The sequence below is a fragment of the Homalodisca vitripennis genome, chromosome X, assembly GCF_021130785.1.
Source record: "Homalodisca vitripennis isolate AUS2020 chromosome X, UT_GWSS_2.1, whole genome shotgun sequence".
Lineage (NCBI taxonomy): Eukaryota > Metazoa > Arthropoda > Insecta > Hemiptera > Cicadellidae > Homalodisca > Homalodisca vitripennis.
The window spans coordinates 56,416,681-56,436,880 of record NC_060215.1 but is presented as its reverse complement, the minus strand read 5'-3'; the positions used below and the strand labels follow the sequence as shown (position 1 = coordinate 56,436,880).

At 29.1% G+C, this 20,200-nt stretch overlaps 1 protein-coding gene across 2 annotated transcripts in view; it reads left to right on the top strand.

Annotated features, from left to right (window-relative positions):
- Positions 1–9,006: 9,006 nt before the first annotated feature.
- LOC124369014 (calponin homology domain-containing protein DDB_G0272472) overlaps positions 9,007–20,200 on the top strand; it is a 75,730-nt gene continuing 64,536 nt past the window's right edge. Inside the window, exons 1-2 of one of the 2 annotated variants that reach the window (XM_046826641.1) lie at positions 9,007–9,111; positions 11,200–11,284. In XM_046826641.1, coding sequence (XP_046682597.1) covers positions 11,283–11,284 — 2 coding nt within the window. In that variant the 5' untranslated portion in view covers positions 9,007–9,111; positions 11,200–11,282. The remainder of the gene's footprint in view (positions 9,112–11,199; positions 11,285–20,200) is intronic. The other variant, XM_046826644.1, reaches the window with a different exon arrangement.

The following is a 20,200-nucleotide window of genomic DNA, read 5'->3' as shown; positions in this document are numbered from 1 at the left end:
ATTTAACTAGTAATTGTTATGACTTGCAAAATAAAGATTGAAATAAATACAAATTAAAATAAATTGAGAGTTTCTTTTGTACATATTCATTATAACCTTAAATATCTATATAATTAAAAGAGTTTCTGGATTTTTAATTATCCAAACCTGATTTTAAGATATCCAAACCTATTATTTTATATGCATATATGTATGTTATTAGTCATCAGCTCTTGCACTTTAGATTACTGTTAGCTTTTGTTGTGGAAAATCAACAATAACGGCCGTTATAGAATTTATACATTCCATTATAGACTCAGCTGATGAAAGAGAAAAAGTAATTGGTTTTTTTTTTAGATTTTACCAGAGCATTTGATAGTGTCTGTCATTTTAAGTTAATAAGGACATTAAACAGCTAAGGTGTCTGTGGAAAGGAGCAAGCATGGCTGGATTTCTTTTTAACAAACAGAAAACAATTTGTAGAAATAGAAGAAACAATTTTTCATGATAAAAGTCAGTGTATGAGGGCTCATAGAGGGGGTGATGGAGGGTTTGGATTGTGCTGTATGTCTGTATGCTGACGATTCAAATGTTTTTTTTTCTGGTCAGAGGTTTGAGGATATTGAAATTTCATCATATATTGGTCTAAGTTGAGTTAAGGATTTTTTTGGTAAAAATAATCTTTGATTAAATTCAGAAAAATCTTATTATATTTCCTTTTCTACAAAGCAATCCTAACCAAATTTCAACTGTGACATTTTTCTAGACAATGACAGAATTAAAGAAGTAGACCACACAACGTTTCTAGGACTTATAATAGATACAAATTTAGCTTGTGATAATCATCTAGATCATGTTACTAATAAGATGTCTAATGGTCTATATGCATTGCAACAAATACAAAAATTAGTAATTTACACTCAAATTAATATATTTTTCATTGATCCAATTACATTTAGCTTACGGAATAAGCATTTATGGAGCAACAACGATAAGCAATTTAGATAGGCTATTGGTTTAACAAAAAAAATCTTTGAGAGTCGTGAAACATTTAAGATATACAGATTCTGTTAAACATATTTTTTCTGAACTTGGAATTCTGACAGTATATGGTTTACACATATTTGAATCAATAAATTATGTAAAACCATTTTTTGATCCTATAACAAAAACTAACAAACATAAATATAATACTCGTTTTAATAGATATATCGATCAATACGTTCTCTTATTTTACAAAATGAAAACATACTACGGAGGTGTGAAATATTTTCATAATTTACCAACAAAATTATAATGGAAACAAGTTTGTTAAAATTTAAAAAAGAAGTAAAGGATTATTTAACTAAGTTGTCTCTATATTCTATTGAGGAATAAAAGCCAATTAATTCATTTAAAGAAGTATTGAAGGTAAATTGTAAGATGTAAGTTTTATTATTTAAATGAACTAATGTTACCATTTTTTATTTATATTTTAAAATTAATATTAGTATTTAGTTTTATTTTAGTGACACTATTCTTTGTACCTTGTACATATTATGGAATAAAATGATATGACTATGACTATGTGAGTTTTGTGGATTTGAAATATATCTGACTATAGAGCTCTTTACCATGAGTTTCCAAAGTTCCCATGTTAATCGTTTGAGAGTAGTTTTTTTTAGTTTAGATCAGCTGATTACTAAAACGCAATAGCGTGATCAACATAATATGTTGATCAGGTAGTTATTCTCAATCTACTAATTAACTTAATATCAGGCTATTTCTTTATGATGGTTTACACTCTAATGATATAAAAATGTATTTTCTTAGACAGCATTCTTTTTTTTAATACTGGTTTTAATGATTGTCTTCAGTTTAGGAAGAAAAATATATAACATCATAGAAAGGATGGTGATAGCTCACCTATATCCAAAAGTAAATAAGATAACGATCTCCTCTGTAACAATCTTTCTTAGTTGTCAGCAACCAAACCACCAACCTTTTGAACTTATTATAAATTGTATAGTTTTAAAGACATTTTATTAAAGCTGGTTTTGATGGCGGATCCAGTCCTCATTTTTGGAGGGGGCCACCTGAGTTTAAGTTTATCATTATTAGTGTAACAGTCAATAAATTTTGCATTTCAACTAAAATTTCCAGTAACATTTTTGGAATGAAATTTACTTATATCCAAAGTTAAGTTCATAAAGTTAACTTTATTTTATTTTCTATGGTTACATTACAAAAGCAATTAGTTTTTATCATGTAAAACTGCCTTTTTTCAAAATCTCGGAGGTGGCCAGAGCCCCTCCCCTAGATCTGCCACTGGCTGGTTTACACTAGTCGAGTACAAGGACAAGTACAAAGGCTAGTTAGTACAAATTCATCAAATTGTCAGATGTGGACTATGAGCTAGTCGAATTCCAGACCTGAGTGACGAATGAGGTTTAGGCGTAGAGTCAACCACTTTTCTGAATTTACCAGACCATCCTAATTTTTACTCTTTCCACAACTGTCCTGCATATTCAGCCAATGTAGGGAGTCTGTTGGGTGCTGACGCCTTGACATATTATAATTATTTTGTTCAAATTTTATTGTAAGACTTGATTGGTAACACTACATTTGTGACCCTGAATGTCCTAAGAGAAATTTTACCATAGTCCAAAAGAGAAATTTTACTGTGTATGTGTTCATCATAAATAAAGATAAGGACAATGGTTCATCATGCATAAATGCTGCAGACATTGATGTAATTCTTGTTGCAGTGCATAACAGTTATTACAATTTTTAGAAAGTATAACGGTTTGACTTAACAGTTGTATAAACAGACTTGGCAAGGTATTATTTATTTATTTATGAACTTTTCTACACCATTTTACATTATTGTTACATCAATAATAAAACAAATTTGAAAAAAATCAAATACTAAAGAACTGTTGTAAATGGTTCATGCTTAAATAATTTCTGGAACATACTTGATTGATATTTAAATACAATAATGTACTCTAAACTATTAGATAACGTATAATAAACAATGAAAAACTAGAAAAATAAATTGCCAGCAACATGTAAATAAGCAAATAACAGTCAATATTTAAAATTAAAAGCAACACGCAATAACTTTTACAAAATATATTCTAATAATAATTAATAATGATACTAGAACAATGAAACACTACAGTAGGAATGATGGACTCAAAACACGAATAATTTAAATTATGTTTAGAACTTGAATATAACAAATAATTGGTTCTTCTCTTAAGGGAAAGTTCATTAAGTAACACATCATAGACTATCTTCTCATTTGTGTGCACTCGATACCACATTAAAAATAGGTAAAAACCACTATTGACACATTTTGTTACAATGCATTGTTTTTCATACAGTGTGTGATCAGCCTAAAAGGTAAATGCCATTCATTGTTAATAATACCATAAATGCAAGCATTATTGTTTACTTAAACTTTTGCTTTTACCTAAACTATTGTAATGTGCAAAAGTGAAAATTGATGTGATAGAAAATGTTCATTTTCTAAATTAGCTCCATTAACAGTGAGACGTTTGTCCTTACACAGAAATTGTCGGCCTCTGATATAGAAACTGCCTATAGCATCTGGCATAGTATGTTCAATGACTTTCCAGAGTACTCACCCAAAAGGACCAAGAATTAGTAGAAGACGGTTCAGTAAGATGTTGACAATGTTTGTGTATTCAGGAATGATGTCTTATTGTAGAGATTTCCGGTAGGCTCAGTTTTTTACCTGAACCGGTGACACCTGCACAGACAAACACTGGGTACAGTATAATATGTTGTTAAACAATGTGGGGCAGGGTCACCCAGAGACTGTTTATGGTTCAGGGCAGAGTTTTTGGCTCTCGGCCCCCATTCAAAACCCAATTTTCAACTTGAAATATAATTGCCAATGAACAATTTACAAGCCCTTAAATTAATTAATTAATTAATATTTATATTTATCAAGCCCTTTAGTTAAAAATCTCGATTAAGTATGTGCCCTAGTCAAGTATTAACTAATATAGTCACTTAAAGAACAAGGATTAAAAACACAATAAGAATAAAACTCAACCTACCACAACTATGTTAAAAAATAAGCTCATTTGGAATTCAAACATATTGTTCTGTTTTTATTCATTTGTTAAATAAATATATCACCTAATATTGTCCAAATTAGTGAAGTTTAAATTCATCAATTTGAATATATCACACGTGAATGTAATGTTATTGAATCAAAGAGTCATTTTCCAAGCCTTCATTGCAGTAAAATCATTACTTACAGACAGGAGCGGCATTAGGGTAGGGCGTGGTTGGGCGACCGCCCAGGGGCACCGGACGAAAAGGGGCGCCATTGCCTTTTTTTGTATGTAATTGAATTGCAGTTAGGGGGCGCCAAAGAAATCTCGCCCAGGGCGCTAGTAGTGCTAAAACCGGCACTGATTACAGAGTCAAAAACAATTCATCTGCAAGCTCATGCTCAATACTCACTAACATCAAGTGATTAAGCCTAGCTTCAGTTGTGATGACTTAAAGTTTTATTTGTGAGAGCTTACTGAATGCTCTTTTTACCAGATACTACGGTAACAACAGTCACCATTAAAAGTCAAAGGGATTTATGTATTTGAACTAATAGTTAGTTGTAAATTAACTTGAGGACACATATAAACCTGACAAAAAACTACCACTTATACAAATGTTCAACTTTTTTTTAACTTTGTAAAAAGGTTCCTCTTCAGAACCTAGCAAGATCATCCTGGTTGATCTAGCTAGATCATCTTTTTAAAAGCCTAAAGGATAATCAGATGCCAGTTCTGCAGTTTGTTTTTTATCTATTTCACTGATACTGTAATCTGTAGATCTTCTGGGGTTATCTCCTGCATATGAATAGTACTTCTTCCCTCTATCTTTTTCTTTTAGTCCCAGCATCCAATATATGGGATAGACGTGGTTTAGCTAAAATGCCCAACGTCCGGTATATCAGACATCATGAGAATTTAATGTAGTGGCTTATGTGTCCAAATGCCACCAGGTTTGGTGTAGCGATCAGTAAAGAAACAGGCTACATGGAAAAAACAATAAACCCTCCAATTGGCATTGTATTTTGTCGTTGTTGAGCGTAGTTTATTTGTCAATGTCAGCCGTCAGACAACATCAGCTGGATATGTTGTTGTATGCCCTCATTTATAACTTCAATTAGCTTGCGTGAATGAAAACAGTTGTTTATCATATGATTTATTGTGTTATTAGTAAAAAATGAGTAAGCATCATAGAGAAAATTCACCAGTGAGTGAAAAGACTCTGATAAACAATATTGTTAGTGCTGAAGGTGCTATTTTTTAAAACAATGAACTGAGCAATAGTTTTGTAGACAACATTATAAGCTCAAATGGTGAATGGTCTTCTGAAGATGAAGAAATGGCTATTTTGGAAGGGAATATTGATGAAGATGATTTTATTCCCACATCTTGAAACAGCATCTTCCTCAGAACACGAGGCTGAAGCAAATATGCCTTCAATGTCAACAGGTCAAGATAGGTGTACATTTCCTCATAGAGGTAAGTCTAAAAACAATGTTATAAATATTGTAGATAATGACATAAATATTGATGGTCCATGCAATTCAAAACTACAAGCCCAAACCCTAAATGTTAGGCATAATGATGATGTTGATGAAAATATCAGAAGTTGGTCATTGACTGATGAATCGAGTGACACTGGATATGTGAACAACATTATTTATGATGAACTATTAGTCCTAAAACATGCACCCCCATCTGATTCCAAGCCTATAGCCTACTTCAATTTATTTTTCACAATAAAGTTTTTGACGACATTGGTAACCAGGACAAACCAGTATGCTATGGAGTATTTGAGGTCCAATGAAACCAACAGTGCTGCCAACTGTAAGAAGAGAATTTTCTCCTTCAATGAACCACTGCTGAATATAGGTAAGAATTCTAGGATCTTTAATTATTGTATCTTGTATATACTTTTCTCACGAGTTGATCAAGGGTATGTTTTCTAATGAACTATAGACTCACTAGTCTTTGCATATGGTACTAAAAGCTTATTTAACAAGAATATAGAGACATTTTGCAAACAGAATGTCTTTCAAATAATCAGGTGATTGTGTTAGACTGCCTTGCGTCTAGTACACAGTAAGAATGGAAATTGTTAACTGAATTTCTACAAATTTATCATCCAAGTTTAAACATGATAAATTTCTTTTATTACTGTTGACACAGATATTAATTAGTACATAGCAGTTGTCAATTATGTAGAGATTAACCTGTCTATCATTCACAGACTCGTGCATTATTTCTGCACTACTATTACCATCAAACCTAGGTTCTAACAATAATCAACTGTCCAAGTGATTTTCTATGTACTTGCTCCCACAGTAAAATTATAACTTTTTATTCAGCTTTAAACTTTATTAATCAATCTATTTATTCAGTGTACAATTTAAAGTTTTACATATACATTTTAAAAATCATTGAACTATTTGAATCATTTAAGAAGTCCGTTGATAAGATTGACATAAATCTGTTCCACAAGAGCTTCAGAAGCTTCCAATCTTCTGTAATTTGATATTTATATATCTTATTAATTATCAGGATACTATCTGATTTTCAAATAATAGCCCAGCTGAGAAGACTTGGAAAATATGTGATTCATGCACGATAGGGCACCACCTCATTATGCCAACTTTAGACAAACTCTCAATAAACAAAAACCTAGAAGGAGGATCTGAAAAGGTGGTCTTGTCAACTATACTCCAATGTACATGCCTCCTGATTTGACATGCCTGGATTTATACCTATGGAGTATGTTGAAAGATGTAATGAACACTACCAACAACAGACGAAGATATGATGCAGCGAATCAGGAATGCTATAAAAATATGATCAGTGACCAAGATGTGTTACGAGCAGTTGATAGCTTCATTTCCAGAGTAGAACTGTGTTTATAAAGTAATGGATTGCAGTTTGAGAACCAGTAATTGAGTGAAATAAACTAAGTAAGATTTTTGTTCTGTTTTCAATGTTCATTTATAAATTACAGTCTGTATTACTTTAACAATTTTTTAAACCATTAAAAATAAACATGAGTTTTAGACCTGCACGCTTTGGAGGTTAATGACCAAAGTGTCACTAAAATACCTTGGAAAAATTATGTGAAAAACAGATTTCTGCTTATTTTTGACAACCGTGGGAGATATACGAAAAAAGTTTGTTTGTCTTAACAAGACCTTTAAAATGATGTTCAACATTATGCATTTGCATATTGAATTTTTCAAAATTTGAGTTGGGGGTTAACACCAAAATAATCTTAAGAGTAGTCATGTGGTATATCAGAATGAAGCAGAGTTTTCGTGAGCAAGATATTGGAATTACAAAACTCAAACAGATAAAAAAACAGGGTGTTCCGTAAATTTCAACAGTTTAAAAAAAATGGTCGCCAATTTCAAACAAATTAAGATAAGTGAATTTTGTTTTCACAAATAAGTTCCTTTTAACAAGAGCTTTAAAATTATGTATGATTCGCCCTATGTTTATGTTTTAAAATCTTTAGATTCAAGCACTAGATTCTTAATTTTGGAACACCCTGTACATAGATTTTGATGAACATATTTTCAATGGGCTCTCTATAGAGAAATCACATTCTTTTATGTCAATACATCAAACCGTTCTTTTGCAGTAATATATATATATATATATATATATATATATATAATTTACCCAGATTTTCACAGACATCTTCTGTTTACCTTTATATACTCCATTTTTAAAACAAACACTCCAGATCTTAAGAGTCATTAATGTTTAGTTAGAATGTAATTCAACACTTAAAATCACTGATACTAATTTTACACATGGAACATGGCCCCAAACTTTTACTTCAACACGCAGGGCAGGTTATAAAAGCTGTTTCTCTAATGAATCGTTGACATATTTTTAATACCTTTCCTTCTCATGCACTCCCAGAGCATTATGCCAGTTTTGCTCGACCAATCAGAGTTGAGAAAAGAAAAATATGTGTGTTTTATATCAGTTTAATCTTAATTATTTCAGAACCATTATAAATTGTCCCCTCCCATAGTCCCATTGTGTTGAGTATCCTTGCCCTGAACAAAATTACACTTTGATTTACAATACAAGATTACAAAATATAGAGACAAGACAGGGAGAACGGAAACTTTTTACCATAATATATCAAGTTGAATAATTTTGGTTTCAATATAAACTCAACTTTTACTTGGACTAATACAGATACAGATCTATAGACAGTTCTTCATGTATATGAATTGAGTCAATTGTCTACAAAAGTTTTATTGTATTTATACAGTTACAAAAAGTCTATTTAACCTTAACTTTGTATGTCTAATGTTATGCAATTTCATGTATCAATTTGTATTACATATAATTAATACATGCTAAAGATTGAACACTTAACATTAAAATTAAAACATTAGAGATAACAATTTTATGATTGTAGTTTGAAATAAATGATGATCAAATATACATAAATTCAAGAAAAATCAAAGCAAAACTTTGAATATTAGGATAAAATAGCACTCACAAACTAAGCAGTAAAATCATAGACCTCAAAGTTATTAGCAGAGTAAAAACATTATATTTTAATAATTTCCTATATGTATGTTTGTATATTAAACCGTGCATTTACTGGTAACTTATTAAATAACTTTATCTTTAAATGCATCATATTCCTTCAAGTTTTTTCTAACCTTAGTGATATTAAGTTGATGAATTTGTCCTAGTACAATACTTTACCTTTTTATTTATTTATATATTCTTTAAAGTTTGGTTTATTTAAGCTATTTCCCTAGAATATTGAATATTCAATCTTGTATGGATATAAAGGGACAGGAAATATTGAATGATGGCAGCAGATGTGCAGAAATGGCAGCAGACGAATTAGTAGCTGGCAGACAATGTTGTATGACTAACACTTGTGGGATCTCAGTCAATGTTTTTGGGATGGTTATTGTGCAAAACAATAGAAGAGGCTGTGGGTGGAAGTCACCAGATATTTTCAGCTTTGTCAGTAGCTCTGGGTGGGAGAGAGCTTCTGACACATTCACCATCATTCTGCACAAGTGGATACTTCACTCAGGTACCCTGCCAAATTCCATCTTTTCATTTCTTTCTAATACTGTAATTTTCCTTACACTACAAAATAACTTATGAATTATAGTTTACATGTGACTTAACTTGCAGGAGATTATTCATAACAACTTTTCAATTTTTAATTTTATCAATTTTTGTTACATTTTTACTCTGCTAAGCAGAAGACAACATTTTTATCTATTTGAATACTATAGTTGTAAAATAACTTTTCTATTAATGGAGCAATTAATATATTTACATATGTTGTATCTAGTTGTAATTTGTTGCCATAAAAACAAGACTGTAATTAATTAATTATGTATGAAATAGTTTGATGAAACAAAAATGCATGTTATATGATTGAACCTGATGACACCAATACAGAATAGTTCATAAAAAGGCCCTAATCATTTTATTTATAGCCTAGTTGTAGATGTTTGATGTTGAAAATCGAAACCTAAACATATCCAGCTCCAAATAAAACACTCTTTCTGTCTGTAGGTTTATACAGACTTATGTCTATTTTGAATCAACAACTATTTATCTTGACAAATAAGACATGAAATTGAGACATTCTTAAACAATTTGACTATAAATCTGTGCAACAGATTGTCTGAGCACGGACATGTCAATGAATCTTACCTACACTTGTGTATTTTTGATGGTGTTAATGTTATTTGAATATTGTATTTCATATTTTCTGTGTGCAGAATGTTTTTGTGTACACTGCATAATTCTCCTATAACAAATTATTTTAAAAAGATAAATATACAAAATTCTTATTTAAAAATTCTTCTACAACACTTTGGTGTCAAGACATATACATATATACACTTATTTCTAGACTCAATATTTTAATCAAGTAAAACATTGTATCTTCATATTTGTTACATTTAATGCTATCAGCTCAGAAGATTTGTATGGTTATTTTTTACTTAGTTTATTGTATGCTTTTAATACTGAACAATATTTTATTAAAAAATAAATGGGCCATTTCAATTATTTGATTATTATTTTATTGTGGGAAATCTGATGACCGATTCAATGTTTTAATCAAGATGTTCATTTACTTATATACAGAAATTCCTGTCTTATTTCTCAAACTGCTTCAAATCAATGGAATTTACTAAATTTCATAGTTTTCATGTAGGATTATGAGAATCCTGCTTCATGCTTAATGTTATAATAATAATATTATATTTTTATGAACTAAAGATCTTTTTATAGAATAGTGTATTTGACCTAATTTGATAGTCTCATTTCAAACCAGTTCAATGTTTTACTAAATATATTTAAATCATTAAAATAAAACACTTTCATGTATGATATAGACTAATAAGATCTGATATAGTGGTTAATATATTTGACTAAGTACGAGTGTAAGTACCTCTTGGGTGTCCTTACTACTTAGATTACGTTCCTTAAGGTTTTTTTTTACATGGCGTTCCTTGTACAGTTCCAGCATTGCTAAATGTGTACTTGTATGAATAAGTGCAAATACAATGTAGGCCCACACACATAAACCCTTAAAACGCAGCAAATAAATTACTATTTCACCTTTATAAGTAGTCAAATTAAAAAATATGGATTAAAACAAAATGGAAGTGTGGTCGAGTTAAGCATAATGCAAGAACTGCAGAACCAGACACAAATAGAAATGTAGAATTTTAAAATACTAAATTATTTTTTATTCAATATTTTGAGATTATATATTTTGAACTCGATTAAGCATTGTATCTACATTGTAATGTTTTATATTTCGATTAAATAACGGTTTACAGTAAAATATTCTTGATAGTGGTGTATTATTGCTTAGCTTTCAATGTTTTGCCAGAGTTCATGGCTTTTGAATGGTTATCATGTATTTCGAAAGCTCAAGTATTTTGTGTTCTATATTATTTCTTTTTTTAAGTAATAGCATTTGATATTATTGCTTATCTGTAGTAATTTCTAATAAGTATAGTTTATGTTGAGATGAAAGAAAGAGATGCAAATTTCTTTAAGTTTGATTTTTCTCATTGAGTAAACAGAATGTTTTCAGCTTTTGTTATGAATTTGCCAGCTAATTTAATTATTTGCTTTTGGTAATTTACAGGCCTGCTATTGCGAAGAGCTCCTTCACCTGTTCTCTGCTTCTCTTACTTGGTTAAACTCTAACTTTTCCCATTATTAACGAACATGTAAGTTGCTCCCTGTCTCTGCTTTATTTAGCTTAACTAATATTTCACCATTATTATTCATCTTGTTTCTTTATAATTACAAAATCCTTTGTTTGAAGTTTGTTTTTTATGATGGAAGTATTGTGAAGGATCAGGATTTTTCTGGACATTTGCCATCATTCAGTGATACAAAAAATCAGTAACACTACGTTTCGAGATCTGCAATCTGATCTCTTCTTCAGGTGAATAACTAACCTAACATATAGTTACAAACTAGGTTAAAATAAAAAAATCATACCAGAGCGTTATGACACATGTAAGTCAGGAATCACAACCACCATGTTGTGTGTCAACTTCACTAACTCTAAAACATGCACTTTATAAAAACTAAACGCAACTTTAATTCTTTAATTATTAAAACTGAACTACAAAATACAGGTCACAATAGGTATGCATTTGTCGACCAACCACCTACAACTGACCTGTATTCTGTAGTTAAGTTTTAATGATTAGTGTTGTATTTAGTTTTTTTTGTTAAGTGCATGTCTTAGAGTTAGTGAAGTTGACATACTACATGGTGGTTGTGATTCCTGACTTAACGCAAGTCACAACGCTCTGGTATGATGTGTTTATTTTAACCTAGTTTAATTATGTGTTAGGTTAGTTATTTACTTGAAGAAGGGATCAGATTACAGATCTCAAAACGTAGTGTTACTAATTTTTTTGTATCACTGAACGATGGCAAATGTGTAGAAAAATCCTGTTTGCTTCAATTACAAAATAATTTTAAAAATTGTTTTATACAGTATTTTAATTAAAGCAATATATTACTTTTATTACTAGATACTTTAGTAAGAAAAATATAGTGCTCCATAAAAGAATTTTGTTGTTTACTATGATTATGTATACCATATAGCACTTAGAATTTTAATTACAGTTTTTATTGCATGCTAAAAATTTAAGAAAGGTATACAGTTATCATACTAAGCCAAGAGTTGGGTGTTTACACAGAACAACAGCCAAAACATAGATGCAATTAATTATTCCTTTATTGTTATGATAAATTTACAGTCGACTACATATTTGAATCATGACAAATTTCAAAAATAACAAAGTCAGTAAAGACTGAATTATTTATAAATCAATTTAATGGTAAGGCTTTCATGTTCCCCTTTTAAAAATTATTAAAATGTTGATTGATTGTTAAGTTTTCTTGCCTAAGAAACAAAATTTTGTTCTGCATAAATTAAAAGAATCTTGCATCCTATTTCCTTTACAAACTATACATTGTATTTCACCATTCCCATGTGATCAGAAAGGTTTGAACATTCAAGATCAAGTTGTCTTTGGATCCCTGGAGCTTGAATAGCATATTTGCACAAAATAAAAATAAATGTTTATTAAACAATAATTAAACAATAACTTTATGCAGATGTAGTTCAAAACATATTTGTCTTTTGATAAAAATCACTATAATAATTAAAAATAAAAAGGCCTCCAGGTAGTTTTTATTTAGAAACAAAATAAGAATGATCTTGAAAATTTTAAGTTTAAAAACAAAAATATTTTGTGGAATTAAATAGACTTACATGTTGAGTTTCATAAAAATCAAACCATTCTTACGATGTCTATCACAATTTAGATGATGTTTACTAAAATTTATTTTTAAAAGTGTGTTCATATATTTTACAAAAACTTTTCTATATTTAATGTACACCGTCACATTACCTCTCCTACATGTATGAATAAAGAGCAAAAAGGAGCAGCTAGTGTCTTGTTTATGTCATGAAGTTCACAAAATTTCTTTTATCCTTCTTGTTCAAAATTGATTATTTTTCTAAAAAACTGATTCCCGAGTTGGAGATTCAATTTACAGGTTACATTTATTATAGCACGTTCCATGAATACTTCGTATTTTAATTTAGAATTCAAGGTATTGTTTACAGTAATTCTCCAAGCCTAAATTTCAACATTAGACTACATGAAGAATATATGAGATATTTACCAATTTTCTGTACACTCCACTCCTCTTCCCATTAGATTCTTTTTAATCTCTGTCTTTTTAAAATCTTGTGTCTTTTTAAAATTGTTCACATTATAATTGTTTTTTATAATTCCGTTACTAATTGCTTAATGTATTTTTAATCCATTTAAAAACAAGTACATTTTAATTTTTTTAAACAAAATCGTTGTACTCTAAATTAATGAAGTTATAGTTAGTGTATTCATTGAAATTTGTATTGGGTCAAAATAGACCTGTAAAGTCACAGGCACTAGTTTTTGTACACTTTCAGTGGTTTTCTAAGAATATAACATTTTTTTGATATTGTCAGTTTATTACATATACAAATCAATCCTTAACTCATAAATATTAACAAATAAAACCAACCTTTCTAGATTTTTATTAAGTACTCAGTTTGTTTTGTCTCATTCTAGTACTGATATATGTTTGATAAATTAAATTAAATCCTTCTTGAGGTAAGATTTTGGAAGATTCTTTCTCTCAGAAAATTTACATAGTTAAGTATGGATAGAATCAGATACACTTATATTTGGTCCTTATTTTTAGTTCAGTGGTTCCTTAGCCGCAATACCCTTGATTAACTTTCTTTTCAAATATACTCACAATTCAAGGCTTTGCTTCTTCTACCCTTTCTTGATATATTTTCAGAAGCTTTCTTTCAAACAACTGCAAAAAATATGATTTGCATTTCCTTATTTCAATATCTTTTGTAATTTAGAGATACCAATACACTTTCAAAACAGTGAAAGTTGAAGACACTAAGACTATTGTTTGTAAATATAAACATTGTAATTAGTTACTTTGATTTTTTCATGAGAATATATATATATATATATATATATATATATATATATATATATATATATATATACATTAATAGGTACAAAACACGTAATTTAATTATGTGTCTTTTCTAAACTGCACAATATTCTGTAAACTTTTGCTGTTAAATCAGAGTAGAGTTTTGAAAATTGAGGTGAAATTTAAACTTATTATCTACTAATGTGGGTATAAAGTTCAGAAATTGAGGTATTCCTCTCTTTTCTTCTCATACCCCTACCCTAAATATATATATATATATATACATACTAAGATTATGAAGGTAATCCCAAATTACAACAAACTTTACTGAAAAAGATTTTCATTTTATAAAATATAATTGGTTATGATTTTTATGTATTCATAATTTATAGTATTGAATGCAGTTGGCTATGATCATGGGATAATTCGTGAAAGCGCATATCAGAGAATAAAAATTATTCAAGGATATTATGTTACTTATTCTCTCAATATATAAAAACTGGGAATGTAATTGGTGCTGATTATATCCTTTTTACACTGTTTTTATTTAATACTATTATTTGGAAACTTTTTCTAAGGTTAATTTTCTTTATTGTTTTTAGATTATGTTGTTCTCTTTTATTTATTTAAATGTTACTATTAAGAATAAAATAAATCAAATCAAAATCTCATTTATTTCCACAAATTACTGATAAGTAACGTTGTACAAATTGAAACACATGAGCATTCTAGACATGATGACGTAATCTGTACAATAATAGCATACACATGAGTATATCAAAATACTTGTGCTATTCATAGCTGTCCCAACCTTCCCCAACACTTTCAGACATTTCTTTATAGCTTATCCAGCGACAAACAGTTTCTGAATTTTTATGATTGGCTTGATTGACACTTTAACAGAGGCTTAAAATATCTTTGCATAATACATGCAAGAAGTCAATGACAACAAACTCAAAATTAAAAATTAATTTAATTTGAATTGCTTGTTAGTAACCATGGATAGTAAACCCAATCCTCTGAAGAGTAATTTCTAGATATTCTTTCCCCGTGAAATAAAATAAATATTAAAACTAGGAATATTAAATATTTGTTTTTTGTTCCAGTTTTGTTGAGAAATACTGTATTATTTTGTACAGGTATATACAAATATTCTTAAAACTTTTTAAAAATACAGAACTTTTTCATATTTTTTTATTACGATTTTTAATTATTTGATCAGATACAATTTTATTACCTTTATAGCATTTTAAATATGGAGGTACTAATATAATAAAATCAAAACAATGATCTTTTATTATAAAACGCCTTCCAAAATGCACAGTATAAGATTTCATTGATTATTAATTAAGAAGACATTAAAATTTATTAGATGAAAAGGATTCAAAATTATATGTTATACATTATTATCTTGATTACACTTGAAGTTTATGGTCGATGAGTTCTCCTGGACTGCAGTCAATGACTAGTGAAACTGTTCACATTTGGCTTGGGAACTAAGAGCAACATCTAAGCATAATTATTAGATATGGATAGAGATTAAAAATATTTACTGGGGAAATATAATTCTGGAACAGATAAGTACCAATTGAAATTATTGTTTTACAGTGATTGTAATACATTTTTTCCACAAAAATCTGGATTGGTCTTAGTTTAAAGAAACTTTCCTACTAGATCTCTAGACTTTTTATACTTTATCTGTAAAAATATTAAAGTAAAAGAATGCACTGTTTATTATTTTGATACTAAGCAATGTATAGTAAAATTGTATAAACATTCGAAATAAAATTTTGTTTTATATATATACGCAAAAATATGCAATTTAAAAGTATAATCATATCATAATAGCTAATTTGGTTGTAATATAATGGAAACCATTCTGGTGTTACAGACAGATAACATACTTATACTTTGAAGAACTTTAACTCTACTTTGAAAATAATTCTTCAGTTAATTATGTTACAGTGACTCTCGTAACAATGCCTTGTATTATCATAGATAATCAATTTTAAGTTTTGGCATAAATTATTCACATTCTACTTGGTAATAAATTATTTTGTTTTAAATGTGTTAAAAGTTATTGTGTTATTATTCTTATTAAATTTATTGTTGACATTAAGTAACTATTGTTCCTGGTTATTGGTATTGATAAAGATAGTTTTTAGTACTAGTAATTCCTCAAGTATGTATAGTACCAAGTATATATATATATATATATATATATATATATATATATATCAAAGTAAATAAGTAATGAAGTAAGTTTTATATATTTTTCTCAAATAATTGGATAAACATTTTCTTGTATTAAGTAAACACTTATTGAAAAACTGCATTCACTGGTAGCTATCAACAAGTAGAAATGTTTACAGTGCTGAAATGATGAACACGTGTTATGCCCATCTTGTTGTAGTTCCTCTCGTTTCAAGCCAAAGCTATTGTTGCTATTTTAAACTTATTTATTCCGCTGTGTGCTACTCTTAAAACAGTCTAACCGGTCTTCCAAATAGAAACAACCATTAAAGTTCAATAGTTAAACATCAGAAGAAATGTCAAATAGTGGAGTTAATTTCTATTTTTGGGTTAATTGTGGTAATGTGAAAGAAATGTTAGTTACACAATGTTCTATTTAGAGTAAATCATTGTCTCACAAACAGCTTAATAAATGTGCTATAAATACACATATTTTTAAACAACTGTCCTCTCACAGCGCTTTTACAGAATCAATTTGGTTTATAGGAATATTTTATTGTTTCAATTCCAATGATAAATATGTTGATATGTAAACAAATATATTTACTTTGTATTTAATTTTTTAAATACATTAAAATTAAGGACTGCTGCAAATTATATATTTATATTTAACACAACATGTGTAATTTTCAGTTTTGTTTTTATTATTATATTTTTAATAATAACCAGAACTACTGTAGTATCCAGTATTGTATGTGGTAGGTTGATTGTATCTTATTTGTATGATTAGTATATTATTCAATTAACGTAAAGCTTGAAAATGAAGGCTGTAAAGGAAGCTTGCTGGCTCATGAATGCATGCTATTAACCAGCATTGTATCATGTTGAGCAGAGAATTTATTCATCTCAGATATTTGTTTTCCCTTGTTAAAATGCTGTTATGGAAAACATATAAAAGTCCAATGGTACAGTTTTTGAGGTAATTGAAACTTATAATGAAAAAGTATTGTTACTGAACATTGTATTCAAACAAAGATAGTGTCTTCTTTTTGATCTTGGTTGAGTAGAGCAATGGTGAATCAGTTAGAATAATATAGACAACAGAAAATCTACAAATAACTGATTAAATGCTCACCTTCTAACATATTGTGATATATATGACTTATTGAATATTTGAGTAAACAAGTTACAAGTTAGCAAGGGTGACTTTGAGTAATAGAGAGCCAATAAGATTATTGAACTGGGTCTAGAAAGTGTTGCTAGTTAGTGAACTTCCATAATTACTCGTTTAACTGAACATCACATATACAATATCTGTTATCACACTACACACAGAAAAGCACCAACAAAAAACCTTATTGTTCAGTAAAATACACTATAGGTAAATGTATCATATTCACAAACAAATGTAGTAGGAAATTACAAAATGTGATATAGAACACTTCAGTAAATAGGTGAATATACAGGGACAAGGGGTGGGAGATATTCTTGTCACAATATGAATGCCTATCCAGTTTCACTTCGAGTTATATATGTAAACTGATTATAACTTTGACTTATATAGGTAGAAATCTGAGTTATAGATTGTTAATATGCTGTTCCAGAAAATAGACAATGTTTTAAAGGAGAGGCCTATCCCCTTCTTATTCTTATTTTGTCCATCCTCATAGGACAATATTTATGGGATAAGATACTCTGTGTGAGGACTGTATCAAAAAGAATAAGGAGAGTCAGTACAGTACAAGTCAACAGTTCTGATAAAAAGTGCAATGTGTTATGATTAACGCAGATCCAAAGTCAGACCGTGAGACCATTGGCTCTACCTATTCCAGTTGTATTAGTGAAGTTAATATTGAATAGTATGAGAAGTTCAAGATAATTTGAAAAAATTGACTTACCAATGATTTTGAGTTTTATAGCGTTGAGTTATCTAATTCTAATTGAATTAAATTGAGTTAATAATCTAATTCTACGTAGGTGAATTAGTGTTTGAATTTTAACTTTGTACAAAGAGGACAGTTAGCTTCCAGCATTTGAACTAATAAAATACATAACAATACTACTTGTAATAATTGAAATAAGTTGAATTGTATGTGTTTCTTAATAATATTTATCGTTATAACTATAACAATTTTACTGGTAGGGTCAAATTCCTAATATTACAGTATTTCCAGACCTTTTTTATGAACTCATCATGCTATGTATGTACATATTACAATGATAAAGAAACTAGCAATTACACTTACATTATCTACATCATTACAATATTTTGGAGAATATGAATGACCCTATCAAACATTTACTTATAATGATTAATCTCACTTTATTGGGAGGAAAGGTTTTTGCATGTATTGGTTCAGTTGATTATATTCAATGTTTCAACAAAACACTAGATACAAGTATGGCATTACTAGAATCTCTTTACCAAGCTTTGGATTGGGGTAATATAACAAGGAAACCGAATTTTTTTATTAAGAACACTGTAGATCATTGTTACAATCGTGTCATTGTCTGTCTGCCTGTCTTTGTTATAGAAATGTCCTGGAAAGTTGAAACTTGGTACGTAGGGTTCTCTCTTGGTCCAAGAAAAAAGGCTACTGATTTCCGCACTAAAAGATCAGAGGACAGCATATTTGCAACAATCAGTTCGGTCACAAATTGTTACAGTGTATGATTTTTGACTCGTGAAATTACATATGAGATTGCATTACAGATTTGCTTTTACCTTCTTTCTCAGTACTTAATAATTATTACAAGTAATGATTTTAACTAAGCTGGAAATATAATGTTAAATAATGCCTTTTAATGGTAATCTACTGTAGATGTTATTATCAGAAGTTCTGTTAATATATGTATTCTTTCTTATATACTATAATTTTCATATGCTTCTCTGGCTGCATGTTTAGCTTACTAACATTTCAGGATAGTTTATACCCAAAGAGACAACATTTTTATAACTGTGAGAGAAGCTGCAATTAAATTCCTTAAACCCACTACAACCATTTTGAAAGTCTGTTCTTGCTCCAGACCTTACATGCCTGACTGCCATAGTTAGGATATGGCAGGGAATAGAAAAAACATAACCCATCACCAGACACAGCCTGTAAGGTACCTTAACTCTTTTATAACCAATTAAATTTATTATTAACTTTTATTCTACCAAATTTGGATCCTAAATCTAATAATAGTTTGTACATTGTTATATGTCTTGAACTCAGCAAAGATTCAATTCACAAGAGTGTGAGGAAGAAAGAATTGCATAATTGCTTCTCCAACTGACACCTGGCAACACTTGCTTGTGCAACTGACACTCAAAAGCCAGCTGACCGTATATTGAGCTTGTATACATTTATTGTTTACTGTGATTTACTATGGATTACTAATAATTATAAAATTATTAAAAGGCATTAAACAAGTACAAAGGATGTATTTTAATTTTATTAAATATTGTATCATATTAATATTATTTTTTTGACTATCGAATAACTTAATATCCACTTATAATTTTGATGCCATTTGTCAATTTGCACAAATAGTCAATCAATGGTTACATTGAAATTTTACTTACTTATTTTCAATTTTTAAGTTTTACTATTATTATTATTTTCCCTTATATCTCAATTAATTTTTAATGAAAATTGTTTAGATAACTTGCAATTTTGTAACAAGTAACCTCTACAAATATATGTATTTATGTTAAACATTATTTTTTTAATTCATGTAAAAAAATTGAATTCTTGTTGTTTTACCTCTGTGTTTTAGAGTAGGTAACAACATTTTTCTGCACAAAATAAACTATTTATGTTTTTTCTTTCCAGTTGATCACAAGATAAATAAAAAAAAACTAATTTTATTATTTCTGTTTTAGAAAATTCACATTAACCAATAAAATGTTTGTAAAATATAAACAGTCTTTTTGC